This window comes from Macrobrachium nipponense, chromosome 24 (genome assembly GCF_015104395.2).
Source record: "Macrobrachium nipponense isolate FS-2020 chromosome 24, ASM1510439v2, whole genome shotgun sequence".
NCBI lineage: Eukaryota > Metazoa > Arthropoda > Malacostraca > Decapoda > Palaemonidae > Macrobrachium > Macrobrachium nipponense.
The window spans coordinates 22,100,963-22,114,504 of NC_061091.1; the positions used below are offsets into that span (position 1 = coordinate 22,100,963).

The window sequence follows — 13,542 nt, forward strand, 5'->3', positions numbered from 1 at the left end:
GAGCATAGGGAGACAGTTGGTATGGCATACTTACAAAAATGGATTTGTAACTAATCCCTGACATACCTCTTAGAGTTGATGATTTGTGTGTAAGCGATTATAAGCGAGAAAGTATAGTACAGAAAAGAGAAAATATTAATTCATGTGGATACCAAATGCTGGAGTATAAGAAAAATACCAAATGGCAAAATGAATAGAGTCATTATGAACTGCTAGGAGGTAATACCTTACTAAAGTACCATGAAAAAATGCAGAGTTGTAGTTCTTGTCCCATAAGATTTCCAGAAGGAGCATTTTGAGACCCAGAGCCTTGGCAATGAAATGAAGAAATATCTTAACGAAAAATAACAGGCAAAAAGATTGGTCACAAAGGATAGTTGAAGCAATATCAGATTTAGAGCTCATGTTTCAAGTACAGGAAACACTGATAGTAGAATTAGATGCAGAGAGCTAAGTGATAATAAGCCGTTTTGCAAAAGGTTCCAAAAGAAGCAGAGAATCTACCGGCTGTTGGAGCTGAAGAGCCTTCACTTGATTTCGATCCACCACTTGGTGTTGATGCACCACTTGGTGTTGACGCACCACTTGGTGGCGATGCACCACTTGGTGTTGATGCACCACTTGGTGTTGATGACACTGGTGTTGATGCACCACTTGGTGTTGATGCACCACTTGGTGGCGATGCACCACTTGGTGTTGATGCACCACTTGGTGGCGATGCACCACTTGGTGGCGATGCACCACTTGGTGTTACTGCACTACTTGGTGGCGATGCACCACTTGGTGTTGATGCACCACTTGGTGTTGACGCACCACTTGGTGTTACTGCACTACTTGGTGGCGATGCACCACTTGGTGGCGATGCACCACTTGGTGTTGAAGCACCACTTGGTGGCGATGCAGCACTTGGTGTTGATGCACCACTTGGTGGCGATGCACCACTTGGTGTTGATGCGCCACCACTTGAAGCCTTGGAGGATTCAGACGAACTGCCCGCTGCTGATGAGACATGAACAATGCATTAACAACTAGAAATTCTGTAGTGTATATACCCTCGGAAGAAGAAAGTTCCAGTTTTGTATGGCAGCCATGGAGGCTTGGTTCGTGGAGGTTAGAGATCCTTGTAATTCCATTACATTTGTTGATCATCTGAGGTATTGAAAGCTCGTCAAGCCGCTCTCCTATATATATATATATATATATATATATATATATATATATATATACATACATACATATATCTGTGTGTGTATCTATGTATATGAAACATTACTTATGATACCTGTGAAGAAATCTATAAAAGAAGTATACTGTCAAGAAACCCAGATGATAATGAGCATCGCTCCATAATGAAGTACCCGATCCCGATTCACCACTCGAATTTTATACATCATTTGATGCTGATGCCACGTAGTGTTGTGCACTGCGTGATACTGATATGTCACTAGTTGCAGATGTTTATGAAGCGCAAACAGATGTTGAAACATCATGGGATAGTGTACACGTCATAATAATACGCCACATTAAGTTAATGCAACATTTGAAATAGCTGCTTTTTGTAGATGCCTTTCTAGATGTTATTGACGTTTGGTTCTGAGCATGAAAATTAGGTTACTATACTCTGTTTTTTTTCATCTGTCCATCTGCATGTGGTGTTTTTGTATGGTAACACTGCGTCCCGGGCTTTAGATAGTTACATTCAGCTTACATTCAACGGTTATAATACTATCCTATTTCGAATATTAACGGTGTAATTAGCATACAGTAAATTATTAAAACTTTTCAGTTGCAAATGTACACCCAGATATCCTTTTATTTACATAAAACTTACACATAGCGTAACTATCTAAAGCCCGGGACGCAGTGTTACCATACAAAAACACCACATGCAGATGGACAGATGAAAAAAAACAGAGTATAGCTACACCAAGAAGTGAAACCGATGGATTTTAGGTACTATATGTTATCCTGGAAATGTGTTCTACAATTAAAAATCAATATAGATTCCTGAAGGGGAATTAAATGATAAAAGTCTTAGATTAACTCTGGAGTATATATGTTCTGGTTGAGGTAATATATGATCAGCATAAATGAAAATAAAAATCAAAGTGTTTCTAGAAAAAGGTCTGGAGAAAATTATTAGATCAATGTTGAGAATATTGTGCCGCGAACTGAAGCGAATATCATGCAAATTGCATTTCATAATCATCAGTGAAAACCTTTTGGTAGCGTCTGAAAAATCGGAAAATCAACACACTGAATCAGTTTTTACAATTGTTAATTTAATATTTGTAGAAACTGAATCAGTGTTTACTTTTGTTAATTTAATATTTGTAGAAATTGAATCAGTCTTTACAATTGTTAATTTAATATATGTAGAAATTGAATCAGTCTTTACAATTGTTAATTTAATATTTGTAGAAATTGAAGCAGTGATTAACATTGTTAATTTAATATTTGTAGAAACTGATTCAGTAATTACAATTGTTAATTTAATATTTGTAGAAACTAATTCAGTAATTACAATTGTTAATTTAATATTTGTAGAAACGGAATCAGTGTTTACAATTGTTAATTTAATATTTGTAGAAGCTGAATCAGTGTTTACAATTGTTAATTTAATATCTGAATATTTTGTAAATAAAATACGTTCTTTTGTATGTTATAGTGCTGTCAACATGAACGAAAGAACAGGGTAAAACGAAAATGTCATTCAATTCTCTCTCTTTCGTGAAGCTATTCTTGAATATACTTTCACTTCATGGCACAACAATAAGAATATGTAAGGCGTTAAAAATCCTGACTCGGATCAATCACATAGGGAAAGCTTATAACTAAACTCTTTTCAGAAATGAAATAGAAAATTATAGAAGAGCAGTCATGACACTGTAACACCGAGGGAGTCGCATCTGTATTGTGGCAACTCACAAACATAACGTTTCTTCAATAAAAATCATTGGAACATTATGAACAATGGCAGTCACATTCCTTTCAGTGTAAAACATTAAGATCGGGCTTACTGGAGTTTTGGTAGATGGCAAGTCAAGAAGAATGATATCAAGAGAAATCCATAGAACAGGCTTACACTACAGTTCAAACAAATACTTGATCTGCTTTCCAGTCAGAGTGGCTACCTGCGAACCCAGCTGCTAATATGAATATTCCTCTTTTAATTCATGAATAACGGGGTCGGGGAGGTAAAGCTCCCCCATCTAGGTAGGACGCTAGGTTACAGTTTTGGTTTGGTTAGGATGTACCTCTTGAACTGTAATTTCTTTATTTATCTGGTAAAGTTCACGGAGGAGCTGGGTTTGCGTGTAGCAACTTTAACTGGCAAACTCTCTGCCTGTTGTGGACTGTTGCTGGAATGAGAGTATTTTAGGGCTGAGACATGATTGATGTTTCAAGCTGTACGTAGTGGTTTGAGTCATCATTTTTTATATGTGCAGATGAATTATATTACAATCAAAGATTGGGCCAAGGGCAGACTGCTCCTTCTAAATAGTATGAAAAAAAATTGAAGTTGTTAGTTTCCTGTTCCTAGGGGGAAAAGAATAATGAGTGACGATGCTGTCTGGTTTTGGGTTTTCTCAAGCTGAACAGGAAAGACGCTGCTATCAAGTACTGCACCAATTGTCATCTGCTTCTCCGTTAAAGAATGATAGAGAGGTACGTTGTTACAAATTTGCTTCCATGTACAAATTATGTTCATGATAAGAAAGTTCATGACTAGATTACACAAACAATGATAATTGTATATATCTAGCCCCCACGAATTACATGTAAAATTAATCACGAATACGTTGTTAATTGTATTAAGAATATAAGTACCCCATGGAAAAAATAAATTTCAAATTCATGCTTACTGGAGAGATTGCCGTTACAGATTTTACAAAATTTCATCAAGCAAATAAAAAAAAATCGTCATACAATTTGAAATCCAAGTTAGAATGTTCCCATCAACTATGAAGTCTACTTACCGGTTGAGCTTTTTGCTATTTCTGTGATTTCGTCTTTCATGACGGTCGTTACAATAAGTGTGGTTCCACCTTCTTGCACAGCCTCTGCATTCAATGCAGTAATCTGTTTGTCAATACCAGTTATTTCATCTTCAATATTTACTTCTTCTTTTTTTATTGAAGTCTTGAGATCCTTCAGATTGGTTTTCTGGCTGCTAGTCAGACTACTGGGGTTAGCTTTAACAGAAGTCTTGATTTGGATCACTACTGTCAGAAGTCTGTTACTTTCAGTAGTTGAGGAGTCAATGTTTGTTGTATCTCTTTGATCTACATAATTTGTGATTTTTGAAAGAAGAGCCAGCACATCTGTAATAAATTTACTTATATCTGCAGCCAAATCTCTCGTTTGTCTGCGTTTTCTGGTTACTTGCTGCGTTTAGCACATTTTGGATTTCATTGTAGATATCATATAAGTTCTTCAAAAGGCCATTTAATGAATTTCTTACAGTATTTAGTTCAGAAATTTGCCTGTAGATCGCTGGTAGTCTTGGAGTTGGAGTAACGCTTGTAGTGGTTGTAGGAGCTGATGAAGTAGGAGTTTCTGTTGAGCCCGAACTCGAGGAAGTAGGAGCTCCGGTGGTGCCAGATTTAGTGGTTGAAGGAGTGACGGCTGTCTCAGGTGTCGTGGATATAGGAGGTTGCGTTGTATTAGGTTTGGATGTAGGGGCAATTGTGGTGTCAGGTTTATTGGATGTAGGTGCATTTGTTGTGTCAGGTCCAGATGAAGGAGACTTTGTTGTGTCAGGTCCAGATGTAGGAGCCTTTGTTGTGTCAGGTCCAGATGTAGGAGCCTTTGTTGTGTCAGGTCCAGATGGAGGAGCCTTCGTTGTGTCAGGTCCAGATGGAGGAGCCTTCGTTGTGTCAGGTCCAGATGAAGGGGTTTTTGTTGTGTCAGGTCCTGATGGAGGAGCTTTTGTTGTGTCAGGTCCAGATGGAGTAGCCTTTGTTGTGTCATTTCCTGATGGAGGAGCCTTTGTTGTGTCATTTCCTGATGGAGGAGCCTTTGTTGTGTCAGGTCCTGATGGAGGAGCCTTTGTTTGTGTCCAGGTCCTGATTTGGAGGGGCCTTTGTGTTTCATTTCCTATGGAGAGCCTTTGTTTGTTGGTCCATGGACCTGATGGAGGAGCCTTTGTTGTGTCATTTCCTGATGGAGGACCCTTTGTTGTGTCAGGTCCAGATGGAGGAGCCTTTGTCGTGTCATTTCCTGATGGAGGAGCCTTTGTTGTGTCAGGATTTGGGGATACAGGAGGACTTACTGGTCCTTCTCCTGTAGGAGTGGGTGTTTCAGGGTTCGTTGATGGAGGTGTAGTTGTTATAACACCCTCTGAAAAAAAAAATCAGCATTAGATATTGGGATTTATCTTATGGGCTTGACTGGCTTTTAAGTGAGTATTCACGTAACTATATTATGGATTTTTACAAATATATCAGCTTTTCCATTGCAATAATAACCCAGTTTTGATACGAAGTACTGAAGTATAGTGCAATATACATACTGAACAAAAATTTCATGCAAACAATCGAAACTTCGCATGTAAAGAAATATCTTTCAGTCCTCGGCTAAATTCATCCTTGCATTTACTGAATATAAATGTTATAGCCTTAAGAAGATGACTCGAACTTTGATATATTCAGTTTTAAATGTTGACAAATTAAGCAAAAAGAGAAAAAATTATGACTGACTTGACCACATTCAGCGACAGTGCCGATTTTTTTTATCTTTTTATTTTAGGTTAAGTACTATATCGGAAGAGTACGAATTGCGTCTCTTCATGTCCGTTTCCCTATATTTTCTTTCATGTAAGTTTTGAACAAATTTACTTGCGCAGCAGACGCATTTATCTGAAGTGCAACCGTTTGCCACAAGATTTTCTCCTTTGCATTTCTTTCGGCACTGACCAGAATTACTCTTGCAGAGATCGTTAGTGAATGTCTTGCAATTAGCTGGAACAATTAAACCTTGATAAGTATATCGCTGTATTTATGCTGCATATATGCATGTTGATATATGTGCATAGGTCAGCAAGCAAACATACTCTCATTCCCATTACGCAGTTCTGAAACACTTTACGCACAACCATATATATATATATATGTATATGTATATATATATATATATATATATATTATATATATATATATATATATATATATAGATATATATATAATATATATATATATATATATATATATATATATATATATATATAAACATATACGAATAGTTATTAGTTATAAAGGCAGTAGGAACTGATGACATATATAACCGTATTTTTAACAGCGCACCGAAGTTTTCTTGGGGTTTAGGCTACAGTCAGTGAACAGCCAATTACGACAATGAGCCCTTATACAAAGAAGAATTTAGCAGCACACTTACTTCTTGTGAATAGGTGTTAATGGTATATATACTATGGAAAATCGCATCGGGTGTAGTTCTGACTAAATATTGCCGTGCGCTCATCTTTAGGATAGTTGTAAATATTTTTCCGTTTGCCGTTATTGTTGTTTTAATTAATATAATCTATTATTATTATTATTGTTATTATTATCATTATTATTATTATTATTATTATTATTATTATTATTATTATTATTATTATTATTAATTTAAGTGTCCTCCGTAAGTGAAGTGTTAAGAGGTGAGAATCTAAATGTATTATTTAGGCAAATATTATTTGTGCACTTATTAATATATGTCGTATGAATTTAACACAAAAGAATAAATTATATATAAAAAAATTTAAGCGAAGAAATACATTGAAACTAGAGATAATGGAGACAAGTAAATGATAGCTGTGAAAATAACGTTGACAGTGAAAACTTTTACGACTAAACAGAGAGGAAGTCTAGGGGAACCTACCTTTCTTGCAGCATACTTTGTTATTGGCGCATTTCTTGCTGACATTGACGACTGTATCGGGTGGCGTGCACTGCGTTGCTTTCCGACAGACGCCCTTCGCTTCCTTGCAAGTCCCTTTCTTGCCGCAGCAAACTTTGCCGTCCTTACAAGGTCTTCCTACCGGGATTATATCGCCTTTGCATTTCGATAGAGGCCTACATTTTCCTTTGGCTTTGTTGCAAGTCTTTGCTGCGGGACAACACACTTTGTTGTTGGGGCATTTGTTAACGTCGGCAATGATCGTTTCGGGAGGGCATTTATTCGACGTTCGACACCTTCCGGCAGCAGCACGACACGTTTGCCTATTTTTACAGCAGACTTGTTTACTATTACACCCCGAGAGGTCGACTATGCTACCAGAGCATTTCTTTTTGCACTTGCCTCCGCTTTCCACGCATTCGTTCCTTTTGCAACATACCTGGCCCTTTTTACAGCCCTTGGGGTTTAATGTTTTATTACAAGACACATCTGGACTTTGACAAGTACCACCTCTTTTCTTGCAATTGTTGTTCTTCCCCTTGACATTGCAACAGACCGTTCCCGTTTTGCAACCTCCGAATTCTGTTATCTTTTTCTTTGGGCACTTAGATTTGCATTTCATTTTCATTTGCTTACAGCTCTTCCTTTTTTCAATTCTCTGATGTGTTTTAGGTCCAGATTGGATTCGCTTGGCTCCACAGCATACATTGTTCTCCGGGCATACACCTTTCATGCGAACTGTGCCCTTCTCACAGGTAGTCTGGCACTTCCCCCTCCTCTTCTCGCAGGGATAACCTGGGCTGTTACTTTTCACCCCAGAAACGCAGCATTTGGAGTTGCCTGGGCATTTGGCGTTCACGATTTTTCCTTGGCATTTATTTTCCATCTTGCATTGGCCCCCAAATCTTTGACATCCATTATTTCCGTTTAGGTTTCTGTTTCTCTTGGTGCAACACACGAAACCTTGGTTGCAACCTCTGTTCTTTGCATTTGGGATATTGCACTGCTTTTCCTCGACACAGTTCTTCGGGTTGCACCCATTGCTCTTCGGGGTGTTTGAAGAACCGGACCTCTTTACATCAGTACAACAAACGCCGTACTTGCAGTCCTGCTTTCCTTTGTTTATGTTGCATTGGCCCCTACGAATGCACCTGCCTTCCTTTTCAGCGCAAAGTTTGGCTGTCGAGTCTTTCTGACTCTTTTTATTTCCCTGTTCCTTTTGCCCTTTGCTGTTGTTCGCTCCAGAATTGTTCGGTTGAGATCTCGGGCCATTCTGTCTTCCCCCAGGTTTTTTACTTCGCCCTTTTGGTTTGTCTGTTCCTCCTGGTTTTGTGTTTCTTCCTCCATCTTTTTTGCTTTTATCTTTTATTTCGTTTTTCTCGTTTTCCTTTTTGCTTTCCTTTCTACCTCCGTCTTGTTTTTTTGTTCCTTTTGCTTCGGCTTTACTTACCTCTTTTTTCTTCTTTTCTTCGCTGCCTTTATCATTATTTCTTTTATCTTTAACATCTTGTTTATTGTTTTTGTCTTTCTGGTTACCTCCTTTATTTCCATTCATGTTTGTTCTCTTGGCATTATTCCCAGCTGCAATGAAAACGGTTTGTGTCATTTTCTTTCAGAGTTAATCCTATGAACTGTTATAATTTTAATTATTATAAGATTAAAATGAAATATAATTTATTGATTATAGGCTTTAGCATTTCAAAATAAAAATTTTAAATTGAGTTTGAGTTTTTTAAAGTTGAATTCTCTGCTAATATCTGAAATTAATGATTGCCTGAATGTAAGGAAATTCACAGCAAATGCGATTTACATAAAATAAAACTGCAATATTTCAATGACACGGACGTTACTCTGGAAATAGCTAAAAATGTCAGCATTTTATGGCGATTAAACCCTGTAACTTTATTCCGATGAAGAAATTACATAGGAAAGAGAATCATATACTTACTTAAGAATATTTGTTTGCTGTTTTCATGTATGTAAGCCCTAATACCTCATCGATTCTTTGAAACGCGTGTTGATTTGATTGCCTTCATATTTTTGCATTTTCAACTCTAAATGAGCTTAAGGTACGCTTTACATTTTCCGATTTAAAATTCTTGTATCTATCACGCAAATAAGTAACACACCCACAAGTGAAGAAATCCCTGCTGAGACTATTCATTCTTGCGTTGGCAGTTATCTAAATTACTTGCCGGTCACATTCGTATACTGCAGATATTCGCTCTCGCCAGACGCTGAGGCTTTTACCTATCACCAAACACAGAATAATTGCCGATCACAAAGTCCAAATATTTATCCATCCTCTCATATAGGCAAACACCATGGTTCTCCATATGATTGTACTAGTGCGTATATTATATCTTCACTTTCCGTCAAAATCATTATTCGCAACTATAATGTATACTCATCATTCACGCTACTGTATTCCTGTCTAATGTTTTTCCGATATCCTGACCAACATTACAACTATACTTATCACTAAATATGATTTGTTCAACCTACTCATTCTTTTCTTTTTTTTGATTGTAATTTCCCAGTTCACCTCCTAACTCTTACATAATCGCGATGCATATTTGGTCTTGGTTTTAAATTTCCAATCTTTTTTAAAAGTCCAATGATGCTGTTTTCGTAGACATTGGCAAATTTACCTAAATACTAGTATATGTGTGTAGCGCCTCTCGCAGTGCTCTGCTCTCTCTCTCTCTCTCTCTCTCTCTCTCTCTCTCTCTCTCTCTCTCTCTCTCTCTCTCTCTCTCTCTCTCTCTCTCATTTTTAAATTTATTTGTACACTTAAGATCGTTTCATACAGCTGTAGCATGTTTATGGGTTTTCAGAATAATGTCTTGATATCTTTTATCTCTTACATTTTCTTAATTTGCAACAGACGAGGCCATCTCCACATTTCTCTCCTGGAATTTCCTTGCAGTTAGAAGAAGGCTTCCTGCATTGTCCTTCATTACATCTGCCAACTTCTTTCACAGTATTCTGAAAAGAAAAACAAAGAAATTTAAGTATAGGCTTTACATTGACCTACAAATGCCACCTTCTTGGTTGTGTGGAGTGTTTTTTTTAGTAGTTAAGCAGTGTTCTAAACAGTGTGGGTTCCCCCGTTGGTGGGGAACATCTTAAAAAATCGTACCCAGAATATTAGGGCATTTTGTGTTTTGTGTGTATAAATACATATACACACATATATTATATATAATATAATATATATATATATAAATATAATATAAAAATATATAATATATATATATATATATAGCCTGCGTATATGTATATATAGATAGCCTGCATATATATATATATATATATATATATATATATATATATATATATACAGTATGCTTAAATAATCACAGTAGATGTACCTGACTTCATTAAATAAGCGAATACCACAGGCAAATGATAGTCAGAAATCCAAACGCTTTCGTCTTTACTAAGACATTGTCAAGGAACGAATGAAATTCAATTGGAGAGAAATTTATCAGGTAAACAACAAGATCAAAAATACCAGATGGTTAATTGTCAAAGGGGTAAAAATTAAATAGATGATCCAGGATTATCGGATATCACACGGTCACAAACCTAAACATAGATTTAACCCTAACAGAAACTACTAAGTATCCGTAAAGTCCAAAACACGTAAAAACTGAATATATTAATTTTGTTGCTTATATTTATCTACAACTTTTTTCGTTATGAAAGCATCAAGTTTAAATAAACCAAGACTTAAATTTAGAACATTTCCATTATTTGACTTGATGAAACAAGATTCAATGATATTCCTTTTAACTGTGTCATTACATGGGATTAAGGCTCTTGCTTGACTCCAGTTAATAGGATGATCTAAATCTCTCATATTTACGAATAATGCATTCGATATTTGCCCAGTTCTCACAGAATATTGGTGCTGTTTGAGACGTTGTGATATAGAGATTTACCGGTTTGTCCGTAATAGACTTGATCACACTTTTTGCAAGGAATTTCAAATATGCAGTCCAGAAGATCTTTAGGAGAATTTTTTATCACTAAACTTTTGACATTAATATTACTGAAAACAACATTCATGTTAAAAAGCTTTAAAATTCTAGGAATATCTAAAAACCTTTCATCATAGGGTAATTTTAGAATGTTATGCTTGCTAAATTCAAGTTTGTCATTAATTAAACAAAATTTTTTTCTAGCTCTTTTTCCATGCCCATCTACAAAAGTCCTTGGGTATTTAAGTTTCATGTTAATATCATAAATGGTTTAATCTCAGCGTCAATAAACTGCGGGCTACAGACACGTAAAGCCCTTAGGAACATCCCAGAAACAACAGAGAATTTAACATTTTTGATGGTGATTGGAGTAGTAATGAACCAAAGAGGCAATGTTAGTTGATTTCTGAAAGACTGAAAAGGTGAAATTTCTATCATTTCTAAGGACAGTTACATCAAGAAAATTCAAATTACAATTTCTTTCTTCCTCTACAGTAAGTTATATAGAAAAGACTAAATTATTGAGATTATTAAAGAATTCCTGTAGATTTTCGTGAACTGGCCAAATACAGAAAATATCATCCACACACCTAAACCATATAACTTTTTGGGGCAAAATTCTTGGTGAGAGATTTGTCTCAAAACATTCCATGTAAATATTGCTAAGGACAGGAGATAAGGGATTACCCATAGCCATGCCAAAATTTTGTACAAAAAATTCCCAATTGAAACAAACTACTATCTTTGATACATAACCTTATGAGACTAATGAGGTTTGCTACAGTTAAGGGAATATCATGACGTTCTAATTCATCCTCCAAATATTCATGTAAATCATCTACAGGCACTTTTGTAAATAAACAGACAACATCAAAACTAACCATATTAAAATCAAAATTCAAATTTAGACTATTCGATTTGTTTATAAAATCAACATTGTTTTTAACATTCGTGTTAGAAATTTTTCCTACCAAAGGTGATATACTATATATATATATATATATATATATATGTATATATATATATAATATATATAGTATATATATATATATCTATATATAGTATCGAGGTCTCCTCTTGTAGACATGATACACTTTTATTTCTTTCACTCATATAAAAAATGAGTATAAAAAAAGTATTTGTCTTGATTTAGTTTGATGTTATTAGTCTTTTTGTTGCCCTTTCTTATCTTGCTTCCGCTCTTTCCCTACATGCAAATTGTACTTAATGATCTCGAAAAGTTCAATATCCCAGAGGTATTTCAAGATAGCCTCCTGTCATTCTCTTGTCTATAAATCTAAGAGTATTCGCCGTGACATTTTCAGCCATCTTTTATCTATTGCTGATTGTGCGGAATTTCTATTTCTTCCATAGTATAATATATAATATATATAATATTATATATATATATATATAGATATATATATATATATATATATACAATATATAATATATATATATATATTCTATATATATCTATATATATATATATATATATATATATAATATATTATATTTAGATTATAATATAGATTACATGTGTGTGTGTGTGCGCGGGTGTGTGTAATTATGATAACCACAATATCTTCTTATCTTCTTAACTGGATCTCAGGCTTTGTAGTGACAAGCGTATCCAGTGAGTATGCAGGATTCAAAAGTTAACTGGAAAATTCTGGTTATATGAAATACAAAGTCTTTATATATGCATATATATATATATATATATATATATATATATATATATATATATATATATATATATATATATATACGTATATATACATATTCATACATACATACACGTTTACGGAAGATCAGTAAACGTGGTCCAAAAAGCTGCCAAATAATCGTCATCCAAATTCCAAATATCGGAGCACCAACGTTACGTTAAGCACCTGAAATGACAAGACAACGAACAACAAACTTAGAAAATAATGTAAACAAATACTCAGACAAAATAATGGCTATCCTGCCACAAAATGACTTAAAAAGAAGTTATTAAACCTAGAAATTTCGAACAAGGCCGATCTAAATTTACATAAAGAAAATAAAAAAAATAAGTTACGCTTTCCTTTTAGTCAGTATTTCTTACAATGTTCACAAACAAACGAGATGTATACGAATTTTTTGTTTGTTTGTGAACATTGTATGAAATACTGACTATAAGGAAAGAGTAACTTATTTTCTTTATGTAAATTTAGATCAACCTTGTTCGAAATTTGTAGGTTTAATAACTACTTTTTAATTCATTTTGTGGCAGAATAGCCATTGATTTGTCTGAGTATTTGTTTACATTATTTTCGAAGTTTATTGTCCGTTGTCTTGTCATGTCAAGTGCTTAACGTAACGTTGGTGCTCTGATATTTGGAATTTGGATGACGATTATTTGGCAGCTTTTTGGACCACGTTTACGGATCTTCCTCTTGGACTGTTGTTCGCAGGTCCTCTTGTCACTTGCGACTCGAGTGTCTCCTGTCTCGAACTGCAACATGGGTGCTTCATACGCGACTCACAGGTGCCCCTGTCACCTGCGACTTGAGCGGTTCCTGCTTCTCCCTGTTGAGGAGGAATTCACAGGGTTTTGGTGCCGTCGCTTTCTCCCGGCACTGATGTAGAGATGCCTGCCACTTCTTCGTCTCTGGCCAGCTGCTTTCTTCAG

General features: G+C 35.4%; 3 protein-coding genes across 4 annotated transcripts in view; 1 reads left to right on the plus strand and 2 right to left on the minus strand.

Moving 5' to 3' along the window:
* The window catches only part of LOC135202536 (nascent polypeptide-associated complex subunit alpha, muscle-specific form-like), a 39,216-nt gene extending 35,196 nt beyond the window's left edge, over window positions 1-4,020 (minus strand). Inside the window, exons 1-2 of the mRNA XM_064232004.1 lie at window positions 3,981-4,020; window positions 505-999 (exon numbers count right to left, since the gene is read on the minus strand). Of these exons, the coding sequence (XP_064088074.1) occupies window positions 505-999; window positions 3,981-4,020 (535 nt within the window). The remainder of the gene's footprint in view (window positions 1-504; window positions 1,000-3,980) is intronic.
* Window positions 1-13,542, plus strand: part of LOC135205514 (glutathione S-transferase Mu 4-like) — a 1,039,821-nt gene that overhangs the window by 364,768 nt on the left and 661,511 nt on the right. The gene's annotated exons all lie outside the window — the stretch shown is intronic.
* LOC135205511 (balbiani ring protein 3-like) overlaps window positions 644-13,542 on the minus strand; it is a 22,093-nt gene continuing 9,194 nt past the window's right edge. The window contains exons 2-6 of one of the 2 annotated variants that reach the window (XM_064236250.1): window positions 9,765-9,885; window positions 6,880-8,478; window positions 5,134-5,343; window positions 3,981-5,037; window positions 644-996 (exon numbers count right to left, since the gene is read on the minus strand). In XM_064236250.1, the coding sequence (XP_064092320.1) occupies window positions 4,337-5,037; window positions 5,134-5,343; window positions 6,880-8,478; window positions 9,765-9,885 (2,631 nt within the window). In that variant the 3' untranslated portion in view covers window positions 644-996; window positions 3,981-4,336. Of the gene's footprint in view, window positions 1,000-3,980; window positions 5,038-5,133; window positions 5,344-6,879; window positions 8,479-9,764; window positions 9,886-13,542 lie in introns of both variants that reach the window. The other variant, XM_064236249.1, reaches the window with a different exon arrangement.